This window comes from Ricinus communis, chromosome 7 (assembly GCF_019578655.1).
Source record: "Ricinus communis isolate WT05 ecotype wild-type chromosome 7, ASM1957865v1, whole genome shotgun sequence".
NCBI classification, from domain to species: Eukaryota; Viridiplantae; Streptophyta; class Magnoliopsida; order Malpighiales; family Euphorbiaceae; genus Ricinus; species Ricinus communis.
The window spans coordinates 27,366,240-27,383,307 of record NC_063262.1 but is presented as its reverse complement, the minus strand read 5'-3'; the positions used below and the strand labels follow the sequence as shown (position 1 = coordinate 27,383,307).

Sequence of the window (17,068 nt, the reverse complement as noted above, 5' to 3'; positions counted from 1 at the left end):
AAGTTATCGATAAATTTATATAAATAAATTTCATAATTAGATAGACACCGTAATAAATAAAATAATATATATTTTTTAATTAACAATTAATTATTATATATAATTAACTAATTTAATATTTAAATATACCACTAACTTATTAAAATTAAAATAACATTGTTCAAAATTTATGAGATAGCATGCAATTATGGTCTATTAGAAATGCTCTTTTTTAGTTTAATTTAAAGTATAAAATCCACGTACAACTTTTATTAATTTATACAAATTAAATTTATATAGATAAATATTACATTTGTTAAGTATTGCAAATGAAATTATAAAAATAAATATAGTAACTAAAGACTATTTAATTGATTGATAACTAATTTTTAATGAATATTTATATATTTTTCTAATTTAAGATCTAATTATATTGAAAAGTTATTACAATTAAAATAAGATAAATGATTACAGTTAAATTGGTAAGATATTATACACGTGATGTCATGATACAGTAGATGACTTTAAATTTAGCGGTTGAAATGTGAAAACAGTAAATTATCATGTCAGTTACAATTTAAAAGGATTTCGTTATTCTCTCCTTTTTAAAAGATAATTCATTTAAAAATTACATGAAAATTAAGAAATGTAAAATATTTTAGTTAATATCATTATTTTTCTAAAATAGTTTTATGAAAATTTCTATAAACATTATAATTCTAAAATATAAAATGTTTACATGTGATAATATATATGTTAATTAATAAAAAATATTATTAATAATTACTCACTAAATCAAGTGCTTAAAAAATGTGGAATATAATTTGAATTACACCAAAACAAAAGTTCAAATGCATATTTATGCGCATGAACTGGGGCATGCATGCATGTTTTAGCTTTCAAGTCGGAACGATGCATAAGCCATTCAAATCCAAAGGGAAAATACAAGTGATGAAGAAAGGCAAGTTTACGGACAAATTCTAATCAATGTTCATGGCAATGTCTTGCTTATACAAAACGAGTGACCTAGCTCAGCTCCTCCATTTAGTCCAGTCACTTCAGGCTTAGTGCCTAAACTATCAGTTCCTGTCAAGTTAGATGTTTGACCTAAAATAATGCAGAGAGAGAGAGAGAGAGAGAGAGTAATGAGGGTGAAGAAGATGTTGGGGTTTTAATAAGGGCGGAGACGCCAAAACAGAAAAAGATAGAAAACATGAAGATTTTAACGACAAGAAGAGATCCTGTCAGGATAAAAATAATCAATGTGGATCATCAGCTTTTCTTTCCTTTCCTTTTTTTCTTGCTTTTGTTTTATAATATCAGATTAAAAGAAAACCGGACCACCCTTTTGTTTAAAATGGGCTAAATTATTAAATTTACAATTAACTGATTTACAAGCTGTAGGAATATAGAATGTAATTAAGATGACTTGTTCTTGTTCCATCCATGGTCTCCTCCTATTAACTCTATGCACCGCGAATTTGTGGAAACGAAACGATAGATTTTACTACATTCTATTTAATTTCTAAATATTTGTTCTTCAATTATCTTCTTTAACATTCTGCTATTAAAATTTGAAGAAACTCCATGAAAAGACGGAGGAGGCCGATATAAAAGTTCATCTTCAGAGGTACATTGTCATGCAGGGTTCTCGTGAGTATTAATAAAGCTCTTTCATTTTAGAACAAAATGATGGTGTTTGTAAGTTTGGATTAGACAAAAAAAAATAAAATTTAACGGTTCCCAACTGTGGAGCCATAAGGCTTAAACAGAAGCAAATAGTAGTAGCAGTGGTAGTCCTAGTTTTTCTGAGTTCTGACATGCAAAGCTTTCATTAAAACCACCAATTCGTACATTAGCATATCCCGATCAATGCCCTTTTCGCCAGTGGATCAAGATTTGCTTACGGTTTCCGCTCTTATATACTAGATAAACAATACAAAAACCCTCCATATCCTGTGGATTTTCTTCTTCTTTTTTTCCCTGTTCTAATTTTGACTTACTTTAACCTATAAAAATAATTGTCAAATCAAAAGAATAAATGAGACTTTTTATATATAATAAAATCAAGTTCTTTATGCAGAGAGATTATGGGTGTTCAAGTTTGTCAGATGCTCTGTGAATAAAATCAGGTGATAGATTTGTTCACTTTGCTCGCGCCATTCCGACTATCAGCTGCCGATAACAATTATCTGCTATTGATAACAAAATTTTAGTTCTGAGATTTCTTTAAATATTTTCAATTATAATATTTCGTTTAATATATAAATTCCATTTTCAAAAGCTTACAATATAGTGAGGAAAACAAAAATTAAATTAAAGATTAACAAGTAATTAAACCAGTGGTGTTTACATCTTCTGTGACATTTCATTCCTTTGTCCACAAGGGATCAGGCAAGTCCTGCAATACTAATTAAATTCATGACCCCCCCAAAAACGAAAAAGAAAAGAAGAAAAAGAATTTATGGATTATGAAAATGATGTGTCACAATTACCATTAATTAGCAGAACAAAAACTATACAGATGGATAGAGATATAATCCACAAGCTGTATAGTAGCAGCAGTAGTATATGATATGTTTTTAGGTTAAATAGATCAATAAAGAAAAATCACAAATGTTGCCTTTTGAAGGTCACATACCTTTTCGAGATCCAAAAAAGTTCAGGCAAACCTACAAACTCTATGAAAAGAAGCTATAATATGTTAGTGAATGTGTGACCTTTACCTAGAAAAGCTCAACATTATAAGACCTTCTTCCTTCTCTGCTACTACTATTGCCCTTGCCCAGTACCGCGTGGCGTTCTCTCTCTCCGTTGTCCCTTTTTAAAGTCTCCTCTCTTTATCCGTATCTGACATTTAGCATGTTCTGATACCTCCCAGTCACAACCCTTTTATCGCACTCTTATTTTTCTTTTCTTCTTCTTCTTCTTCTTCTTCTTTTTTCTTAAAACTATTCGCAGCTTTGCTCCCATGAGAGTTACGATCATTCGCAGCTTGTTCGTGTATTATGCCGAACAGGATTAATTCAAAAAAATCTGGATGATTATGGACTTTTTATTATAATTATAACTTCATGTGTATTATTCGATAAGACAAGTTAAAACTTTTTCTGAAATAAGCCCATCACATGAATTTCTAGTTTCAATTTCTCAATGCAAGAACATGATGAAAGAGGTCATAGCTGGAATTTTGCTCGAGCACATAATATTTATTGAGTGATTTCCTTTTTCTTTTTTCTGGAAAAGTCATATAATAAAATTTTATATGAAAAAGTAATGGAAAAATGGCACGAGAAATAACAAAATAATAAACTTACAGCTTAATGTGTTAAGTCCATGAATCTTTCTTTATCATTTGTAGCTATATATATATATATATATATTTTTTTTTTTTTTTTTTTGTGTTGAAAATAAATACAAGTGACTTGTACTTAAAATAAGAATGCAAATAAAAAAATAATAAATAGTATGAATACTTATTTAATTGAATTAATATTTAACTTATTTTCTGATTTGATCATATATTATCAAAATAATCTCATTTTACCACTTAATTAATGCACTAGATATAATTCTGAGAGAAAAAAGGAAAAGGAAAGAGTTGCCGAAGCAAAATCTATCCTAAGCTACAGTTTATATGTGTTGCAAAAGAAAGCTGTTGTTAATGTGTATCAATTTCTTTAACAGTTAAGGTGAAACATCTAATCTGAGAAGGTGCCAAAACCTTATCAGGATGTCAAAAAGAGAATAGAATAGCAGATGTTAGGACGTACAGTCTCAATATCTGTGTTGTTGGGTGCGCGTGTGAGGCATTTTTTAGCAGAGCATGCATGGAAACCTAAGCTCCTATTCATGAAGAATTAGGCTCTTTTGCTTCTTTTATTTCTTTTTCTTTTTGGGGTTTCGGGCACATATATAGGCTGCCTCTTAGTAAGGATCTCAAAACCCAGCTTTTATATCTTTGGTTCTCTTTGGACTTGACCAAAACTGTGGAAAACGTTTAATATTATTGATACTACTGTGAATTAATTATCTAGCTCTGAGATATCTTTTTGCCTAAAGAATTAAGAGAAATTATATAGCTGTAGCTAGCTCAATCTAATCTAATCACTTACATGCCATCTTTCTTTAATCTTTTGTTTGTCATTTAACGCAATACATTGACCTTGGCAATGGGATCCTCAAACTAGCCTAAAGGTCACCCCAACTTTGAGCTTTATTAGGTTGGTTAATTAATAAGGTTTAATTACTCATTAGCCATTATTAAGCTATGGACCAGCCCATTAACCCCAACTTCAATAATAACAATTAGGTCTAATTATTCTTACACAGTCTTAGTTTTCACTTTGTGTACTCTGTTCTATTTTTTTAAAACCTTTTTTTTTTTTTTTTTTTTTTGTAAATTAGCTATTATAACTCTATCTTTTGGTATTCATACTCAGAAAACCTACATCTGTTTTTTTCCAACTATCTTGCAAGTGGCTTTTTAAGAATAAAGAAGAAACATGAATGCTCCATTAATAAGTAAATTTCGAAGTTAAAAAGAAATTAAATATCAAATATTATTAGTAAATGAATGTAAAGACATTAATTTTTAACAATTATTAAAACAATAAATTATAATTCTATGAGAAATATGTTTCACTTAATAATACTAAATCACATATTAATTTCATTATCATTTCTTTTAACTATTTTAATAATTTAAATATTAAAATCAAACGTTTCATTTCTATACCATTATCATAAAAAGAGAATTCAATATCTTGATGACCACTCCAACAGAAGGAGGATTCAAATTCCAAAATGAAGGAACCGTATGACTATATGAACACACTAATACTGATTGTCAATACACCAAAAAATGAAACTTCAGTGAAGAAAAAGAAAGAAAAAAGAAGAAAGAGATAGGAAGCGACTGGAGTAATTCTTTTATATGTTCTTCTAATAGCTATCCTAACATGTATTTGCACATAAATAAAAATATATTAAGTGTATATCACTCATATAATAAATCTATGAAACATTAAGGTTTGAGTTAGTCTAAAAATGTAATGATCAATATCTAATTTTATTTTCAGATTTATTAATAATTCAAACCAAGGATGAAAATATAAATACTTAGTTGGGTATATTTATAACTTTTTAAGCTTATTACAAATGAATACGTATTATATTATAGAGTTCACATATTTGTATATGACTCTAAACCTTTAAAATGTGTTTTTTGTCCTTATTTTCTATGTATTACTAAAATAAAATTTACCAAACTGAAGTCCTTATGTTTAATAAATGTTTCAAATTTAAGTCAAAATGAGTGTTGCGAGTGGTGTGCAATATATGGTAGTTTATCTTTCAAGTCGACTAAAAAGTTACGAAATTTTAGAAAATATATACTTGTGATCCGATCCCGAGATTTCATCCTTGATTCCTATCAATGGATCTACAAATTATTAGGCACAGCAAAAGAGATTTGGCAGGAAAAGTGGGACAAGGGACATTGACCCTTAATAGTTTCCTAACTTTTCTAGGGCTATCCAAAGGGATTATCTTTGTTCCCTATAGAATTGAAGGTCCGAGCAGATATGGCGTGCAATTCTCCACCTCATTCCACCAGCAAACATGATTGTTATCTATCAAATTCAAAACCTTTTGACATGCACAAGGTTTTATATATATATCGTCAAACTCTTCTCTGTAGTTCCAGTTCAAATTGACTGAGTTTGGATTTGTCTATTAAATTCTCGTGAGCTACATAATAACAAGAATTAATTATTCATTTTCACTTGCTATAAAAGTGAAATCTACTTCTGATATAGAGATTAATACTTAACTCAAAATTTTCATTTTTCAAAAGCAAATGCACCTATCACTTGAATTAAGTCTCACATGTTATTAAGTTATTGTTTAAAATTTGAGATTATTTTTATTTTGATATCTTATATATTAATATTACGTTTGCAATGAATGTAAGTAAGAATGTCCAAAATTCTTAATCTAATTCTATTTTGCATAATTTTTATCTTTAAAAATTGGTTTTATATTGTGTTGGTTCAAATTCTATGCAAAATTAACTTCAACTACGAATTGTTTAGTAAATAAATATAATAATTATATTAAATAAAATAAAATTTATTTTTAGTGTAAATATGAAATTCAGTTTAATAGTTTAATTTTTCAAAATGCCATTCATAAATATATTACATTGTGATCTAAAAGAAAAAAATTCCCAAAGCAATGGTGTTGTACAAGAGAGCAAAAGAAAGCCAAAAATTAATGGAATTTAAAATTTTCTCTAACTTGAAACATGAAATGACTACTAACAAAAAAACATAAATTTTTATATAGATTTAAGCATATATACTATATCTGAATGACATATATTATGAGTGTTTTAGAGGAATCGTGTCATTTCTATCTTTGGAGACCCTATCCAAATGCTAGGAAAAAGAAAAAGATAGTTAAAATAATAACAAACACAGATGATTAAGCTAACCTCGTCTCCCTTGGCTAATGATTTGGAAACATGTCAACAGTCGTGTATGGTATACTTGTTTGGGTTCTCATTTAAGTAATTCAAACTAACATTTCATGCTAATATTTAATTCAATAAAAAGACTGTCTCTGGCAATCGGAGGTAGTCTTTGCTGCGATGAGCCATGGAATATAACAAGGTAATTTTCTCTCTGTCATTTTTATCGTTTTGAAATTTTAAGTTGTAGAAAGCTTTCGGGATTTGGATTTTATTATAATAAGATGAGGAATATATTGTTTTTTATTCCACAGAGTTTAATTTAATTTAAATTAAAAAAGGAAAAAGAAGAGTACACCTCAACAATTGATATAAGACATTTTAATTAAGTTACAGAAGAGATGTGATAGTTTAAAGTTCAGTTAGAATATATGTTGTTTAGTTCGATTTTAAAGCAATTGAAGTCTTTTTCAGACAGTCACTTTCAGGACAAGATAAATATGAGGTTTCTTCAATGGTGAATTCTCTTAGAAACTTGGAAGTAATGTGTAGTTAATAGGTTTAGACTTGGTTGCAAACAGTGGTCACTCAGGTATATATGAACTGTGGAGTCATTCTGAAGGCTTTACAATGGGCTGCGTATGTTATGAGTTCCACTCCCCCGGCAACAATTCAGTTGCTCCTACAATAATCCATTAGTCAGTTTCTTCAACGGGACAAAGAAAATGGGAGAACCCTTTTAACGTGTGTATGTTCTCATTCAAAACCAATTCAAACTATGTTTTTGAGTTGTATTACCGTTGATCCATACAAATATTCCCTGCGAAATATAGCTTGTAAGAGAAAAAGAAATTGGAAAGATTGTATAAATTGGGATGATTCATGGTCCCCTAGTTGTTTATGTCCTCTGATAATGCTGGAAATAAGAAGATTATAATAATTAGAATTGTTATTGAAGACATAATTATAACCAGAATTAATTGAAAGAGAAAAGCAGCTCACGAGCAATATTGAAAAGTATGTTGGGAGAAGAATACTGATAACTAGCAGTTGTTACAGACTTTTACTGACCTATTTGTTCCCTAAAATAAGAAACCACCTTTATGCACTCGAGCAGCCTCTGCATTGATCTCAAGGTCATGCAGCAGCTATCTATCTAGCCTTCAATTCTTGATCAGCCTTTGTTTTTCTCTTCCATTTTCTTTTTCTGCTTCTGGCAAAAAGAAAAGAAAACGCCAATCCTTAAGAAGAGAAAGAGAATAACCTGTGCTGATCAACCTAACTCCTAAAACCCTGCCTTCCCTAATCCTGTATATCAATGCATGCTTCCTCATCCATCATTCCTTATACCTGTCATTTTGTACCTGGCCTCTTCTACGTGTCCTGTCACCTCCTCCATGTCCATGCCATGTCTCTTTTATTTATTATTCTGATACTGAGATTTAAAAAAAAAATTAAAAAAATATTTAAATTATCGACTCCACATCAATTCCTGTAATAGATCGCATTCGGAAGTTACTTTAGAAATGCTCGATTTAGAGTATATATAAATAAAACTAACTTCAAATATTAACACTCTCTTTTAAAACAAATATGAATTAAATAAATAGTGGTAAAGTTTTAGTATGTAAAATAGAATTTTTATTATTATTTTATTTGAAAAAGATAAATAGTAATAGAGATTTAGAAACTAATACAAAATTTTAATACTGTAACATACTGAATCAAATGAGATTTGAAGGGTTTTAAAAGCTTTTAAAAATCTTATCTCCTAATTATTATTGATCGATGTATTGTAATATTGAAATTCCATTGAAAACAACAGTCAATTGCCCCTCGAGGACGCAGGCAAGCAAGTGATACTAAGAGTCTCTTCTCAAATAAAAGCAATATAAAATGAGCCAAATGTTGATGATTTTGTTTGGTAGAAACAATAATTACAAATATTGACATCAAATTTGTAGTAAACACAGATTAAATTTAAAAAAAAAGAAAAGGAATTTTGAGAGAGAAAATGCATCCGGCATTCAATTAATCGGGACACCAAGATTGGCAGCAAGGTGGTCCTAAGTATGCAAACAAGTCAAGTGTGCCATTTATAATGTCAGTTCCATTGACAGGGAAAGGTCCTTTAACACAGCTCTTTTAATGGTACTAGCTAGTACTACTGTGAGATTATTGAGCTTAAAAAGTGAATCAAGGTGCTCTATTTTGCCATCAAATATTAATTGGGCTCATTTAATTTCCACATGTATAATGTAAATAACAGTGTTGCTACACCTCCTGCAGGCCAAAGTCGAGTGAATCCCCACAAAATCTCACCTACCACTTTGAAATGTAACTATCAAAATGCATCAATTTTGCACTTCCTTCACACATGTTCTCATTATTCACCTCATACATGTCTCTAAATAAATTACTCTGTATGCATAAATGGCAAGTATAAGGATTCAGAATCTTCTCATGTTAAATCGCAACCACATCTCTCTCTCTCTCTCTCTATATATATATATATATATATATATATATATATATTTATTATATCCAGATTTTAAAAATTAGTAACTGTGATTGTGTAAACTTTTATTGAAAAAAAAAAAAGGAACTGTAAATATAACCTTTCAGATAATTAACCAATAACTTAATAACATTTTTTCAATAATCAATTGACTTCCATTAACGAGTGTTTAAATTTAAAACTCACAGCTTTCAACATTGACTCTAGCATCAATCGATTATCTGCAGATAACCCTTTATTTTAATTTGTTTTTTATTAACTTTCTTGAATTATTGGTTCATAATAAAGGAGTTCCATCTCAAGTATTTTGTAACTGCAAGAGTACGTGGATATTCAGTTAGCAAAAGAGAAAAGAAAAAATAAAAGAAAGAAGGAAAAAGAATCTAGAATAATGAAACCAGAAGAAGATCATGTTACAGAAAGGGAGAGCACTGTTCCAATAACCTCTGATAACCCAATTTATATAATTGTCTGATGAACAATAAGACCATTAAAAGGCAGTAGAAGACAAGCAGCTTTCAATTAGATCTTTTGTTTTTGTTTTTCATTGCCATGATTTTGCCTCTAGTAATCCTCCACCAATCATGTGACACGTGTGTGCATTGTCTGAATTACATTGAGCAATCAATGGAAATCCTTTTAGAGTGCTAATTCCTATACTTGGTCTGTCTTTTTTTCCTTTTTCTTTTTTAGTTTAAGAAACAAGGGTTCCTCCAATTTCTTTTTAGGTAGCCTTTAGCAATAGGGTACCCATGATGCTTTCTTTCTCCCCTTTCTAACTTCTGCACGAGCAATGGTTGACTTTGTTTTCAACTTCGCATATATGTATATTTTCTACATCTAAAAAGATCTCAAATTATTTTATTTTTTTACATTTCCAAGAGAAAAAGTTTTTCTTTAATCACCAAGTTAATTTAATAGATTAATTCTTTAATTTATTATTTCGTTTTTAATTCTTAAAAATAATATTCAGAAGTTAATTCTTGTATGCATAGGCAAAATTCGTTTTTAAAAAAATGACTTGAAATTGTATATATATATATATATATATATATATATATATATATATATATATATATATATATATATATATATATCGTCCGAGATAAAAGTAATTTGATTATTTAAATTAAAAGAATATAAAAAGATTTCTCTTTTCATGAATAATAATCATTTTGAAACTTGGATTACTTGTTATTATCTCTACTAAGACATAAATGTTTAAATTAATATATATATATATAAACATTACCTTTCTTTTATATTTTCTCAAATTCTCTTTCTTTATCTATTCTTATGACTTCCGTACAAGAGCATACTTTATATTATTTTTTAACTATTTATATTAATGTTAGCTAATTTGTGGTCTTCCCCATAAGTTATTTTAACGCATTATCATATTAAATAAATATATTAAAATTCTTAGCAAATAAACAAGCAACAGAACAATTTCATTTTCCATAATTCATATACATAAATTTATTCTAACATACTATATCTCTCGTATAAGTGAATCTCTAATAAGTCACTTTATGTGAGGGTGTTCGTGGATTGGACAGATCGGTTTAAAAGCTACATGCTATTTCAAACTATATTAATGGGATTGTATTTATTTAAAATTAAAAAATCAATAAATTTAAATTTATCAGTTTTTAATTAGATTCTGTTTTAAAAATATAATTCAAAAATTTAAGCTTAAATTTATATAAAATTCAAAATTCTTTAACAAGAAAATTAATAAAATTATTTGTAATTATATAGTTAGATTAAATGAAGAGTTAGAATTAAATAAGTAAAATTTAAAATGCAATATTATTTAATTATAATAATTTTAAAACAGGGTAAAATAAAATTGAGAAACTACTTTTAAAAATTTTAGAATTATGAAAGATATATATATATATATATATATATATATATAATATTAAAATAATATAATTTTGTATAAATTATATATTATATATAGATTTTAACTTTTAGCTTTATATCAGTAAGCTAGGATGGGTTTTACCATAATTTTTAATTTAAATTAAACAAAATATATCTTCATTTGATTTGAGACATTTTCAAACCATTTGTAATTGAAGACAATTTAAATTCAATAAATTAATTTTAATTTTTATCAGATTCTTCGGATAGTTCGTGAGCACCCTACTCATGAGTTCTTCGTTGCTGGAGAAGATTTTTATAATTATGAAAGGCTAGATCTCAACAGAGGCAAAGAGAAAAATGATCAGTATACAGTAGATAGACACATGTGTACTACCCTTTTCTAAATTTGGTTGATATCGTTAAGACAAAGTAACGGATAAAATTATAAATTACTTAGTGGGCACTGCTAATACTAATATGTATTCGGATACATATTTTACAGACTAAACATCAATACCTAACGGATAATTTACCCATCATAGAAGGTAAATGATTTACTGCTACAGCTACCTTTGTGGTACTGTAGCAAAACCTATTATTTATATTTTATCAATTAAATTGTTCACAAATTAGATTAAAGTAAAAAAGAAAAGAAGATTTGAGACAATCATGGACGTGCAAAATACATATATATATATATATATATATATACACATCTCATGAAATATCAATAATATACAAGGTTGTGGATAGCTTCTAATTGATTAGCCTATTTTCATAAAATTTCAAAACCCAGTGCCTTGGTGGACCATTGCTATATCTGTAGATGCGTTATGATTAATGCTAAAGTTGCAATATCAATCAATATATATTATACACACATTATGCCTAGTAAAAATCTAGCAAATCTGATTTAAGTTTTTCAAGAAGTGGGTCAAGCCCACCCAGGCCCCTACTCTTGAATCAGATGGTCCTGTTGGGCTACGGTTCCCATATAAGTGAAGAATTATAGAATTAAGAGGTTCCATCAGATTTGCAGAAATTTATATTAAGATTGCGAGGGTAAGGCAATAATTCATACTGGTCATTGGCTGAGTGGGAAGTGAGACAGCATAATCATTGCAACAATGGATTTTCTTTTCTTCTGTGTAAACTCTAGTTGCGAGTCCCTCCTACTAGCTTGATAGATGGAATCAGTTTTGGCAGGGAAAATTGTTAGCTTCCCCGTTGTAAAAGAAGAAAGGATAAAATAACGAATGAAAACAAGTAAAATTAGAAGATATATCAGATGCAGCAACACCACCTGATGGATCTATAATTGCATCATAGTTTTCAGGAACAGCAATTTCTACAACAAAATTAGCACTGATAAGCAATCCAAAGTACATATGGAATTATCCACCCTCTATACAGGACACCCTTCAAGACTCAAAACTGAAGAATTTCTGGGGCGGATAAGCTCAGGTTACAGAGACTTGAAATACAATGGTCAATGTACTATACAAGTACACTTCACAGTATTCCAAGATTTTCAACTAGTTTCTCTTTAGTCTGTAATCTTTGTTGTGGGATCTGATTGATCTTGTCATGATCATCCTCAGAGAATTGCCTAATCAAAGAAGTCCCCTTTCTACAGTTCTATAACTGTTACGTGTTAACAATAAAGGCCCCTCCTTGCTCACACCCATCTCAGGGAACCTGCCAAGATACAATTACATAACTGTTCAAAGTTGGCACAGATGGCAATTAGACATAATCTTTTCAGCTTAAATGGATATATATGTATATACCTCACAGATTATGCTCCATTAAACAAAATAGGATGCAAAAACAGAATGATAATTTGTATATTGGGTGATATTTTGCATTGTGGTATGGATTTTTTTACCAAAAAGCACACCTGCTGGTTTAGGCCTGTTGTCTGTTTCACGCCTAAATTTCAAAAGAAATCAATCAGAAAGGATTCAAAATTTGATGTCAATTACGACAGACACTTGAGCAACAGTCTTTCTGCGAACCTTTGCAATCTGCCCCGGCGAGTCCCCTTCGCTCCAAGAGGAGAGTAATTAGTCACAACGACACCATTAACTCTGAGCTTATTCTGTTGCCAGAGAGGGTTCGTCTTTACATACAGAAAAGACTTGTAACTGAAGGAGGTGGGTTCTAGCCAAGGAAAGCAAATGTTGATGCTGCTTGCATGAGAAATTGCTAACCCCAATTGCCTTCGTTAGGCCAAGCTGTTGGCAGCCCATACAGACTTGGAGTTCATTAGTAAAAGATCCTCCTCAGAATCGGAAACCATTCTTCCAGGTACACAACTAATAGGTCTGGGTAGGTACTCCGATTGAAGAGTCATGTGCACAATAATTAGTACAATAACAAGGGAGATATTATTATATAATATAATCAAAACATCTCAACTCCATCTACATTGGTCATAAACCAAACCGTTTCAGTTTTTTAACGTAATGGATCCTCTGAACTCGCAACTCACAACCTAATATTACTGATTAATTAATATTGCAAGATCCACCATAAACCAAAGATGGGTAGGAAATTATTACCTAAGGGAATGGTTTAGACCAGGAATAACAAGATCATTACGAGCATCATAGTTTAGAAGTGATTAATAATTCCTGTCTGGAACTGATGATGCCAAGTTTAATTGCTTCAGCTGTGGCTTCTCCAACAGCTTTTTCGGATTTGTGAAGTGGAGAGGTAGCTAAATATCTGTAGCTTATCTTGATCGCTCCAGGACTGCCCTCTTCATTAACTCGTCAATCAGAATGAATTTGCCGCAGGCCCCATTCCTATCACCGGCATTTCCCGGTGGTCGGAGGAAGAAGCAAGTGTCCATGTTCTTGCATACTTGTTCTTTGTTAGTCTCTATTTGTATTATAATATTTGAATAGAAGCTATAAGACTATTTTGATTAGAACTGGTAAATATAGAAAAATCATCTTTATCCTGATGCATTATGGATTCATGTTTTCAGGTTGTTTTCTTAATAAAGTTTCTAATACAAATCCAAATCGGATTTATATACTGATATTAACAATCCGATTCCAAATTACAGTTGGAAAACATGGCATTCCTATTATTCTCAGGATTATTATACATGTATATATATGATGGGAATGCGATCAATCTTTGCAGAAAAACTTCATCTCTCTCTCTCTCTCTCTCTCTCTCTCTCTCTCTCTCTCTCTCTCTCTCAAGAAAAAGAACAATACAATGGTGCTAAACAGACTCAGAATTTTTCCCTTTCCTCCACCACCAGTTCCAGAGTGGCAAACCATGTTAACACAATCAACGACACCAGCACCAAACTACAACGATGACCTCGCGTTATGGGTCTCAAGAGGATTGGTATTACTGGTCATTTTGTTGCTCATGTTTTTTCGCTACCTTGACGCAAGGGACCGTTTTCGTCGTCAAATTCCTGACGTTGAAAACGGACTAATGGGTCGTCCGATTAATCAGGCTGCAGCCATAGAATTACGTCAGATTAAGACCAACATAAAAGATTCACTCCGGACGTTTCTTTATGTCAGAATTCAGAATGAAAAGGATGGCGATGCAGAGTGTGCTATTTGTTTAGAGCAATTCAAAGAAGGAGACAAGTGCACAGTGCTTCTTCCTTACTGCAATCACACCTTCCATAAAGGTTGCATCGATCCTTGGTTTTTGAATAATAATAGCTGCCCACTTTGTCGTGTGGTTTTATAGTAGAAGCTTAGAACTTATAGATCTGATAATTCTTTTGCTGTTCTAATTATAAATATTAATCAGATAAATGCACTTCATAGAACTAACTGTTTGCAGCAGAAAGAGCGTTTTGTAATGCATAGGACTATAGCAGTCTCAATAAAGAATCATGGGTTATTCATCATTGCTACATTTATATGGCCAATCAATTATAGTAATGACACTAATATCAACATAACAACAGCACCAATTAAGAACAGCCACAGAAGGATAGAAAAACAAAGCAGCATTAGTATCCTGTTCAATGACAAGAACCCTATAATACAAATTATAAAGAGTGATTATAGGCTATAACAACAACAGCAACTGACAGAAAATATACCACCATCATTTAGTTGACTAAAGCCACCATAAATTGCATGGCACTAAGCGCTTATTTACTTGATTATTTAGTTGCATGCATATATCCACCTTAGAGCTCCCCATCCCAGAGCTCTTCAATGGACTTAAATGGCCCATCGGGCGAAACAAATTCCTCCTTAAGCATGAATCTTTGTTGTGGGATTTGGTTGATCTTGTCAATGGCCTCCTGTGACAATGTCCAATCAAATATCTCCATATTCTCCTTTAGCCTCTCCTTTTTATAGCTCTTAACTACAAGAGTTGTTCCTTGCTCAATTATCCACCTCAGAGCCACCTGCAATGCTTTATCATCAATTAATGGCAATGACTAACTTCAAACTGACCACCAGAAACAGAATTTAGACTTAATAATCTTAATAATTCACGACTTTCCATCAAATTATACAGAGCACAGGATATTAAATAAAAAGTGCAAGCAGAAAATATGTAAGAATTAAGAACCTGAGCAACAGTCTTCCCATGAGCCTTTGCTACCTCTTTCAGAATTTCATTATCCATGACCAAATTGCTGCCCCAATTGGCACCTTTTGCTCCTAAAGGAGAGAAAGCAGTCACTATGATGCTATGTCTCCTGCAAAATTCTATAAGCTTCTTCTGTTGCCAGACAGGGTTCAATTCCACCTAAGACAAAATTACCATCATCAAGTTGTCATCCTTGTCCACGAATCGCCTTTTCACTTAAAGATGTAAGAAGAAAAAAATAAAAAAAGCAAAAACTTACTTGATTGACTGAAGGAGGAATAGTAGCCGAGGAAAGTATGATATCAAGCTTCTTACAAGAGAAGTTGCTGACTCCAATAGACTTTGTAAGGCCAAGTCTTTGACACTCTTCCATAGCTGCCCAAACAGCCTTGAAGTCCATTGCTTGAAGCTCCTCTTTAGGCATTGGATAATCATATCTTCCTGGCTTAGAACTGATAGGCCAGTGAACTAGATAAAGATCCAGATAGTCCAACTGCAGATTCCTGCAAACAGCATCAATCAGTAAAATAGCTTTGGACGAAACAGTAACAACTAGTAATCTACAAGGGTTTCCTTATAACGTGTTGCTATCCCATATCCATTATGTAGGAAATCTGATGTGGACAGATAATAATTGTTACCTGAGAGATTTCTTCAGAGCAGTACCAACAAGATGAGCATGAGCGTCACTTGTCCAAAGCTTTGAAGTGATGAAGAGTTCATTTCTAGAACCCAAAACCCCAAGTTTAAGAGCTTCTATAATCGCTTCGCCTAAAACATTCTCTGAACCGTACATAGCCGCAGTGTCAAAGTGCCTGTAACCAAGCCTAATTGCATCCAAGATCGCAGCTCTCATTGCAGATTCGTCAAATGGATCAGCAGCTGTGCCCAATGCCATTACCGGCATGTTCCGCTGATCGGAAGATGAAGCCAGTTTCACCTCTGGAATCGACATCTCTTTCAGAATTGATCTGTGTTTGTATTTCGGTTGCAATGTTATTGGGTGCTATATCCCAAGGTCACTTAATAGAAGCAGGAGGATCTTCATTTTTCTTTTCTCGCCAAACGGTAGCGTATTATAGCATGTAATATAGACTGTGCTACTTGCAAGTCAATCCAAGTGTTGGACAATGATGGGGTTAAATCGTACACTTTAATTCTTTGGAAGGAAAATTGTAAATATAATTTGGATTCTAATTGGTCAAACATATTAGAAATGGGTAGCCATCCAATAATTATCCTATTGAAATATCAAGCCGCCGCCGCCTTCTTTTTCATTTTATTAACAGTAAACTCTATTTTGGCCACTAAACTTACCAAACTAGGTTCAATTTGATCCTCTTTACCCTTATTACCAATTTAGCATAAAAGTTTACATTACTGGTCCATTTAAATCCATTTTTAGCCACTGCGAGCATGTGGAGGATACATCCGAAAAAAATGAGTTAATAAATAAAATAAGAATCGCTTTTTCAATAAATGTGATATTTTTTAAATAAATAAGAATTCTTTTGATATAGTAAGGGGATAATATTTTACTTGTGAAACGGTAATGTTCATCAGAATGTTTGTGAGGTCAATTCCAATGTTTTTCTTTTGGAAAAAATATAAAAATCGATGTCATAGTTAAACCT

General features: G+C 31.2%; 1 protein-coding gene and 1 pseudogene across 1 annotated transcript; both read right to left on the bottom strand.

Moving 5' to 3' along the window:
- Positions 1 to 12,454: 12,454 nt before the first annotated feature.
- Positions 12,455 to 14,140, bottom strand: LOC112536498 (annotated as a pseudogene).
- Positions 14,141 to 14,820: 680 nt separating this feature from the next.
- On the bottom strand, positions 14,821 to 16,489 carry LOC8283448 (non-functional NADPH-dependent codeinone reductase 2). Its single transcript, XM_002529983.4, has 4 exons — positions 16,076 to 16,489; positions 15,694 to 15,937; positions 15,414 to 15,593; positions 14,821 to 15,246 (listed from the first exon to the last, which is right to left on the bottom strand). The coding sequence occupies exons 1-4, from the start codon at positions 16,387 to 16,389 to the stop codon at positions 15,022 to 15,024; spliced, it is 963 nt and encodes a 320-aa protein (XP_002530029.2). The 5' UTR covers positions 16,390 to 16,489; the 3' UTR covers positions 14,821 to 15,021.
- Between the last annotated feature and the right edge of the window lie 579 nt (positions 16,490 to 17,068).